This window comes from Apteryx mantelli, chromosome 21 (genome assembly GCF_036417845.1).
Source record: "Apteryx mantelli isolate bAptMan1 chromosome 21, bAptMan1.hap1, whole genome shotgun sequence".
Classification (NCBI taxonomy): Eukaryota; Metazoa; Chordata; class Aves; order Apterygiformes; family Apterygidae; genus Apteryx; species Apteryx mantelli.
This window is the reverse complement of record NC_089998.1, coordinates 6163088-6172694: the sequence shown is the minus strand read 5'-3', so window position 1 is coordinate 6172694 and position 9607 is coordinate 6163088. Positions and strand designations below refer to the sequence as shown.

General features: G+C 47.8%; 1 protein-coding gene across 1 annotated transcript; it reads left to right on the top strand.

Annotated features, from left to right (window-relative positions):
• Positions 1–425: 425 nt before the first annotated feature.
• EXOSC2 (exosome component 2) lies at positions 426–6429 on the top strand. The gene is made up of 9 exons (XM_067309158.1): positions 426–572; positions 680–781; positions 947–992; positions 1608–1697; positions 2057–2122; positions 2298–2366; positions 3559–3735; positions 4552–4680; positions 5589–6429. The coding sequence occupies exons 1-9, from the start codon at positions 448–450 to the stop codon at positions 5667–5669; spliced, it is 885 nt and encodes a 294-aa protein (XP_067165259.1). The 5' UTR covers positions 426–447; the 3' UTR covers positions 5670–6429.
• The last annotated feature ends 3178 nt before the right edge of the window (positions 6430–9607 follow it).

The window sequence follows — 9607 nt, the reverse complement described above, 5'->3', positions numbered from 1 at the left end:
GTGGGAGGGGAGGCCTGTGGCTGCCCACGAGGCTCCAGCCTGGCGGCCGGCGGCCCCACGCACAGCCCTTGTCCCGGGGTGGGAGCGCCGGGGCAGCTCTCCCTGAGGATGGCGCCTGCTATGGGGTGGGGGAGCCGGGCTGTGGGGCAGCCTTCCCCGCTCAGCCCCACAGCCTGCCCCTTCGAGGGGGGGAGAACAGCTTTCCCGCACTAAAGATGCCCCCCCTCTCCCTTTGGATCCCAACGCAGTGAAGCCCACACCTTCTTTTTCTGCCAGCAACCAAAATGGCCGCCCACCACGAAGCCGCTATTGCCGCCGACGGCCGCCAGCGGCCCTCACCCAAGATGGCGCCGCGCTGGCCTCAGGGTCGCTCTTGCCAGCAACCAGCATGGCGGGCGGAAGGCGCGTGTGGAAGCGGGCGCCGGCGCGGCGCTGCCCGCACGCAACATGGCGGCGATGGCGATGCGGCTGCCGGTGGCCCGCAAGGCGGTGAGGCAGAGCGCGGCGCCGGGCGGCGAGAAGCACCTGGTGGCGCCGGGGGACATCATCACCACGGACACGGGCTACATGAGGTGGGGGCAGGCGGCGGGGGCTGCCGGCTCCGCTCCCTGCGGGGAGCGGCGCTGCGGGGGGGGGATTCTGGCCGGTGACTCCCCGCTCGGGGCCGCTCTCTCCGCAGGGGCCACGGCACCTACGTGGACGAGGAGAAGCTCATCGCCTCGGTGGCCGGCGCCGTGGAGAGGGTGAACAAGCTGGTGTACGTCAAAGCGCTGAAGACCAGGTGCGAGCGGCTGCCAGGCCTCGTTGGCGCGACGGCCTGGCGCATCCTCGCGTCCCCTCGCACGCGGCGGGGCGCTGCGGCGGTGACGAGAGCGGCCGAGGCACGCGCGGTTCCTAAGCCGCTGCGAGAAGAGGGTTTCTTTAACGTGTTTTTTCTTGCTCCCAGGTACAACGGTGAAGTTGGCGATATCGTGGTGGGGAGGATCACTGAGGTAAAGCTCGCAGAGGTCCTGGCTGCCCCTCCCTGTTAGTGACTCAGTTTTTCCTGACACACGATTAAGCGGGAATTAAGGCTTGGCTCATGTTTAAACCACAAGAGTGCTACTGATGAGGAGGATGGTCCACCAGATTGATGTGTCTCTGTTCCAGAGCATTTCTAATGCTCCTAAAAGCACATTAGTATTTGTGCTTTTTAGCACCTGCCATTGTGCATTAGGACAAGTAAGTGCTTTGCAGGGTTGAACTTGGCTCGACTAAGCTTTTCCAGTCTGTGGGATGTTGAAAAAGACTTACTGAGAACTGAGGAGAAAATATATGGTTTTAATTACGGAGGCATTATTAACATTTGGGATTTAAAAAGGATGAGACTAAAAGTAGGTCTCAGCTCCCACCTCTGTCAGTGTCAGTGCAAGTACAGTGCGAGCTCGCTGATATTAGTGCACATCCCAGGATGGGCCATTCAGTTCAATCACCATGCGTGGCTTGTCGGTCTGCAGCTTGCATCGCGTGGGGCTGCGGGCTTGAGTGGCTGCCAGACCTCCCTCTCTGGTGAAGAGCTTTTGTTCATTTTATTTTGAGCGTATATCAACAGAATTTTTCTTTTCCAGGTTCAGCAGAAACGATGGAAAGTGGAAACCAACTCCAGGCTAGATTCAGTCTTGTTGCTGTCGTCTATGAATTTACCTGGTGGGGAACTGGTGAGTGCAATTCATGTAGAACAGTGCCAGAGCCCTGTTTTGTTCTGCTTCTACAGCAGAAGCTGAGGGCTGGGCACTGAGAAGCCAGGAGACTCTGGAGCCCTTCCCATGGTTAGCACATGTGTAGTATTGGTGTTTGTGCCTGCAGGTAGATCTGTAGTGCTCTGGTATCTTTATTTAACTCTTAATGTTATTTGGACATTAGCGTCAGTGATCTAAATACCAGAGCCTTGTTTTTTTTTGGAGCCAAGATTGTGTTTTGCATGGCATTGTAAGGAGGTGGTCCCCTCACTGTGGGAATTGGATGATGTTTTTCCATTCTGGGCCACGTGTAACTTTTCTCCCATTCTGCTTTTCAGAGAAGGAGATCAGCAGAAGATGAGCTTGCAATGAGGGACTATTTGCAGGAAGGGGACCTGATCAGCGTATCCTTCCACTGCTTGCATTCAGACAGAACATCCAAGGGGCATGGGTGAGAATGGCTAGACCTTAGCTAGCCAGACTGGTACTGAGAGTTCTCTGCCTTTGGGCAGTGAGCAGCCAGCTTCTGTTGGCACTGGGTAGCATGAGGGAGCTTGTTTCCTTAAGTGGCACTGACAGGCAGAAGTCCAGTCTGTATTTTCTGATGGGGCTGTGTCATTGCACACCCGGAGTCTGAAATATGGGAAGGTAAGTTGCTCAAGAGCTCTCAGTCTTGGCTTAATTCTGCTCCAGTTGACTTGTATGGAAATGTCTAGGCTGGTGCTGAGTATTATTTAGATTTCCAAACCTGCAACTGATTGGAATTTGAAGCAGATCAGAGCTGTTTCTGTGATGGCCTCCCCTTGCTACAAGAAATGGGGTGTGAGAAGGGCAGGGAGGAGAGGGAAGATCCCTTTGCAGAGAGCTCTGATAAAGGATAATATGTAGCCCATCAGACAGTTCTTGCTAGCTTGGTGGTCCTGCAGTAGAAGGCCAGGCCCTTCCTAAATACAGCACAACTCTGCCCAAATCAGTAGAATTTCTTTGGCTTTATATCAGAGTAGCAGCAGGATTGGGCCTTTTGTGAGAAGGTTTTTTTTTTTTTTTTTTTTTAAAGAAAAAAGCTCCGGAGTAGATGTAGGATATTGTTAGAACCCATTCTGACAGGCTAGGAAGGATCTTAGCTCCTGCGTGGGAAAACAGATCGGAGTTCCCCAGTGCAAAGGGAATGCCCTTGAGTTGCCCTTTGAACCACAGCCCTCCCTGTCCACAACTACAGGCTGCGAGTCCTGTTTCCCCCACTAACCCTTTGGGAATTGAACCCTGGGGGGAAAAAACTTCTGGCTCAAACTTGCTAACTCCTATTCTGCAGGCCATTGCCCTTGTAACTTGTTTCTCTCCCCAGGGCTCTATTTTAGGCTTTATGCAGTTGGCATTTATCTCTGGTTTTGCGCATTGTAATAAGCCAAGGGGCCACTGGAGCGTAGGCTGCAGTTTGGGATTACCAGACCAAAGGTATTAGCATTTAAAAGATGAAAGCGAAGTGTGCTTATTGCGCAAAGGGTGAAGGACAGCTATTGGATTAAAAGGGAAAGTGTTCTGCTAAATTGGGCCTCTCGCTCTTCATTTTTCTGCAGGGATGGTTGATGTGTAGTTACGATCAAGATATTATTAACATTTGTGCTAAGAATGTAGAGTATTCTTCATCTTCAAAGGGCTGCACAGACATTAGCTAATCTTCCCAGCACTCCCAGAGACAGGCAGGTTTTATATTCACTGTTTCACAGGAAAGGGTATTAAAGCTGGCTGGTTCATAGACCAAGAATGGAGTGCATGTCAGTGACCTGATGTATTTGTGGTGGGTCATATCTCACACTAAGTCTGATGGTCTGCTTTTCAGCTTGGCCAAGGTGTGCTTGTTCAGGTCTCACCCTCCCTCGTGAAACGCCAGAAGACTCACTTCCATGACTTGCCCTGTGGTGCGTCTGTGATCCTCGGCAACAATGGCTTCATCTGGATCTACCCAACTCCAGAGCAGAAAGATGAAGAGGCAGGGGGCTTCACCACCAACTTGGAGGTGAGGGAACAGGGAAGATGACAAACCTTCCCCTACCAGCCATGTTTTGCTAGTCTGACACAGTCCAAGAGGCACATCAGTAATGGATGTTCTGTACTGGGGACTTCCGAGTCCCCCTTTCTCTCATCTGGAACCTGGAAGCAGTTTCCCTTTTGCAAACGTCTTGCAGCTTGGTAGGCTGTTTTGCCTCTGTGCTTGCAGCAAGAACTATATTAACGAGTCTGTAACTATTTAATGCTGTTCAGCAGGTCTCACCCATCTTACTTTCAGCAGTGGACTGTTCTGTTCATATCAGTGTGTGTGGAGGTTGCTAGGAGCTTTTTTTGTTCTAGTATCACAACACAGTGTTATGATAGAGGTCTTGGTGCTAAGTGAGACTTCTAGACCTATTCCTTCTGCTGTCCCTGGAGTGTTGCAGCCAGTCTAAGGAACAGTTTTGGTGGGCTACAGAAGATGGCCTTCCCAAGTTTGCTGGAAGAGCTTTGCCATCTGGCACAGCACAGCACAGACATGAATGTTTCCCTGAGGAGGTGTATGGAAATGCTTGTGAAGAGCTGGGAAACCACCAGCCATTTGGTTGAGCATTTGTGCTTCTCTCTTGAAGGAGAGAGAATTTCTCAGATGTGCTGGGCTATGGAGGAGCAATTCCTCACCTCTTTGAAAGTGTGAAAATAACCTAGGATTCCATCTTTAGGCCACCTTTTGGTGTCACCTGAGACTTTCAAGATGTGGTATTAGATTTGTGGCAAAACTTTGTTATAATAAGCTTATATTGTTTCACTGTGTATTCAGCTCTTTTCCTCTGTTGTTTCTCAGCCAGTCCCCTTATCTGATCGGGAGGTGATCTCACGGCTCCGGAACTGCATTGTGGCTCTGGTTACTCAGAAGTTGATGCTCTTTGACACCAGCATCCTGTATTGCTATGAAGCATCCCTTCCCCATCAGGTACAAAAGCCAGTGTTTACTTTATTCCATGCTGTGGGGAGGGGGTGGAAAAGTCGCATCAGCTGCTACTAAAGTCAGTAAGTTGTGTGGTAGGGCTTCCTTTCTGTTTTCCAAACAAGGGGTCCAGTAGCAAGTGATAACATGAACTTCATCTCTTATGCATGACAGTTTGCACTGTAAAGATTCAGGGATAGTCTAAAGAGTTCTTCCTCTGGCAAAGTCTGACATTTTCTCTGTAGAAATAATTCCATCTTTGCACACAACCCAGAGGTTTCCCTTGCTGGGTAGGATTATTGACCCTGTGTGATCCTTGTGAAAACAGTGTTAAGTTTGGGATTGTATGAGGGTAAGGTGCAGTTTAAGAGCAAATGGAAAAGCAAGTGCCATGTATTGTACAGAGCCCGGTCTCCCCTATATATTCACGTCCTGCAGTGCTGGAAGGCTCCTTAAATTTGATGTCTTCCTGACACCTTTTCTCTGTGATTTTTTAGGTTCTGCCAACATGGTCACCGGTAGTTCTCCTTCCCTAAAAAGATAAGAGCTGAAGTGTATTCTGCTTTCAATTGCAGTGGCAGCCTACTCAGCTAGATGAGATGTTCTTTTGAACTATACTTCTGTTTAAGTCATCTTTCCCCTTCCCAAATACTGGTATATGTCATTCAGCAAGGATTAGGATATGACATAGATTTAGCTTCTCCTTTGATATCTTATGGTCTCTGTAAGAATTGCTAACCAGGAGGAAGTTAACTTTGTCTTGGAACCTCTGCCATGATAGTCTTGTTTGACTGTGACCCTCTGAAGGTATCTCACTTGCCACACATTGCTGTGTGACAGGGTCCCTTGTGCCCATGGTGTGCAAAGGTAGCAGTCACTCTTTAGTGCTAATGTTACTCCTCTTTCCGCTGCAGATCAAAGACATTCTCAAACCAGAGGTGATGGAGGAGATCGTTCTGGAAACCCGACAGAGGTTGCTGGATCTTGAGGGATAGGACACCCAGCTGGAAGTGGTCGTTTGAAGTCCCACCATGGCAGCTTTTGATTCCCAGTATTTTTTCAGTATCCCAGTCCCCAATGTTCATTCCACAACTTGGAAAACACCGAAATTCCTCATTTTAACTACTAGGATATCTCCTGAGCCCCTTTTGTACGATAGTACGAAATAGTACTTATGTACACTAGCCTTTTAGTGCAGCAGCCTGAAAAATGGATTTCTAACCGTTATGAAGATTCTGGTGTAACTGGGATGTATCTTATTATGCTAGTTGCTGTGTCTAGCGCCGCTGAGTTTGCAGAATGATAGGGAGCTGGGGTGAGTTTTGTGTTCAGTTTTCCTCTCCTCAAAGGCTTTCTAAATGGTTTTGATTTTTCTTTACTGTGATAGAGATCTACCAGTCTGTGACTCTGACTGAGAGTTCTCTGTCTCTTAAAGAGTACAGATCACAGGTACAAGTCTTATGAGGACAGGATTCTTTTTAGAGTGTCCTCACCCTGCTAACTGCGTTTTGAGTTTGGCTGTTCAAGGCTTATGTATCCCAAGGGTTTGGGAGTGGATGTATCATGATGTGGCTGCCCACATGAGCCAGGTAGCCATTTTGATGGGTAAGCAATGCCCTTTCAGTCCCTCTAGGCACCGTGTGCATCCTGCTGGTCCCTTTTATATGCCTGATACAGTAAGCTCCTTGTCTGAGGAGGCTTCAGTATTGTTTTCTATTAAATATTTTACATTCCAATAAATTTTTTTGAAAGAGAGATTAGCCCTTCAGGAGTGTGTGCATTGGCTTGTCTTCCTCCAGAATGAATTTGGTCTAGCTCAAGAGCTGCAGTTGGCTCAAACTTTCTTGTGCCAGGACACTCAAAGTGGTTGCTGTGTCTTGTTATGTCCCCTTCAACCGTTGCTCTTCATTCCATTCAAGCAGAGCTTCACCTTCTTCTCCAGCATATCTTCTTGAAGAGGTCCTCTTGTAAGGTAGATTGCCTGGCAGTGATCACTGTGGCTCATGCTCGACACTGCTTCCCTGCAGAATCCCATGGAGTGGTGAGTCATGCAGCTGTTTCTGGGGAAGGTGGGGAGCCCAATAGGACACTGGCCGAGATCCTCAGGCCAGTGGTTAGAGCTGTGCATTTGAGCTAGGTGCTGGCAGTCAGTCAGTCACCTTCCCTGTACAGAATGGACCTGATGATTTCCTTTGAATGTCCTCTCAGATCTTTGGTGCTCTATTAGAATTGTTTATATTATGTACTTATTATATATTAGAGCTGTTTGCAGCACTGAGCTGCATCTGTTAAAAAGGCTGAAGAAGCAAAAAATCTGTCCTAATTGGCACTGAATCTAATTTTAACACAGGAAATTCTCATGCTTGCCCCAGGCAAAAAGAAAAATCCTTTGCTCAGTCTTTTCTTGGGAACTAGAAATATCCTTCTAGTTGCTTCTCATCCAGTTCTGGCTGCTCTGCCTGTGGCCCAGAGTAAGCACTAGGTGGCAGCTTCTGATCGTGTTTGTAATATTAATCTTTCCCTGCAGCTCTGCCTTGTTGCTGTGCCAAATAGCAAGAGCTGGACGTTTGCCACCAGTGCTGCTGCCCAAATACTAGAGCATTATGGAGTTCAGTGGCTAAGGACAAGCAAGGACATGGGTAACCTATTCTGCTGTTGCACAGCTGAGACTTCTGTCTGTACGGCCTCTGTAAAACAGTACTTACGTTTTTGAGGATGGCACTGGAAAGCTCCATACATGAGCCTGGAACTGTTATTTTGAGCTCTGTGAGGATTTCCTGATAAATGTTACAACAATCACTTCCTCAGGGTGACTTGGGAAGCTTAAAAACTGAAGCTTGATGGTGACGCTTTCAGGTCTGTGCATGAGGCTGGTACCAGTGTTATCCACATCTGCATGGATAGGAACAGCGCAAAGAGGCTAAAAGCTTTAGCAGCCTGTTTCTTCTAATTAAAAAGTACTTTTTTATTTTTCCAATCCAGCTGCTGGAGTTTATGCTGCTTATGTTATTACCACACAGAGGGATTCAAGGGTTTCTGGTGTGCGACCTTTAGATATGAACAGATAGAATATCTGACGTTTCCTAATTTCAAATACATTTTTGAAGTTTAGGTGAACAGTCCAAATTTGATCCAGTAGATCTCCTTGCATCTCTGCTACTTAAAATGACACAAGTCCATGCAAGTTAAAAGTGGGTCAAGGGGTAAAAAGATTGTACTTTACTACATCTCAAAGAGGTTTGATGATTTGATATCAGGAAATGGTTCTGCTGAACTGTTACATGAATGCAAAATGCTTCTAGTGACATTTCTGGATGCATCTAATGGGTCAGAAAGGGGGTGGAGGTAATGAGGCTATTGAAAGTGCTGTAGGTAACATGGTGGAAGCATACTGGAGGAAGTGTTCTCTGCAGGTGGTTAAGTTAGTGCTGCACCGAGCACCAAGTGTGAATCCTCAGACCTGAAGGCCAGACGGTGCCAGGTTCTGATAATACAGATCCCAGGAAAGGGATGCTGGTGCCTCTACAGTAGGCTGCATGGCATACACAGCTGAGTTGTCCTCTATTTTCTTCTACATAACAGAGCAACAACTCAGATGCCTTAACAGAAAATATATAGCTTTGTGTCTAAAGAGAGTTTAAAACTGCGCTCTATGTCCATGTTTCTTATGCTAGTCCTCTCTCCGCACCATGAACCAGTTCTAGTTAACTTCTGCTCAATACGTGAATATACAACCTGAGAAACCATGAGCTCAGTATCTAGACTGCTTCAGCTCTGAGTTTTCCGATTCTGCCTGCTAGCTGCAGCATCCCTGATATTTCGGACTTGGGTATGTGTTAAATGGGGGAAGGTATGTGACTCATGCAGTTCCTCCTTTCCAGAATACCTAGCACTTTTGTTCCCAAGCCTAAAAACAGGAGCACTAGCAGGTAAGATTTGATTATTGGTCATTTCTAATCTATGGGAAGAAGTGTAGGTCCTGTTATTTTTCTCCCTGGCCACGAGGGGTCATTGCTGTTCTTTCCAAATCCAGCCTGCACTGTGCCAAGCCCAGACCTAAATTCTGAAATGAAGCTTCGCCAAGGACATTGCTGGCTGTTCTTGCAAGCCCGTCAGCATAGCTTTTCAAGCCAGCAGGTAACAAGAGATAGGAGAGAGGAACTTGCGTGGGGGGGGGAAAGCTTTCTGAGCAGTTTCAAAGGTACCAAAGAAAGGTACCTGTCCAACTGCCATTTACTGTTGATTTGATTAAATCCCTTGTGGCTTTTCTCTTTCTGACAAGTATTGAGGATCACCAGTGCTCATCCACCTGAAAGGCAATTAGGTGTGCTGCTGAGGCTCATGGTGCCCATCTGGAGAGGCTGAAGTGTCACTGTTAAGTCATGTCCTACAATATGGCAAATGACTTTTTCATAGTACCTACTAGAGATGAGTGAAGGGTCAGACAAGGTTGCGGGGGTGGCGAGAGGGCTTGGCAAACAGGGTAGGCTCTGACCTCTCAGATGGGTGGGCGAGCCTGGGGTCCTTTTTCCGTAGGCAGTCCACATAGGAAGGTGGGCAGGCTGTATAAAGAATGCCTTTGACACGGGAAGTACTCAAGATGTAAAGGAGACTCTAGCAAAACGGAGTCCTCTTGAATTCTTGAAATAGTCTTTGGGATTTTTCTAGGCAACTTCCAAGCAGGAAGGGTAAAGAGGAAGAATCTATGGTTTCTCTGGCTCGGGAACAAAATCATAGCCAAAGGAGGGGTGGGGGAAAAAAAATCTAATAAATGGTCATTTTTATATGAGGAACTGAAATATGCACTTAGGCACTAAAACTGCTTAGACCAGTCTGATCTCCCTTGTCACCACTGTCCAATGGCATGAAACCTGTTTATAAGCTGGCTGTGGCACTGCCTGTTCTGCTTGCTCCGAGGCTAGTACATGGCATA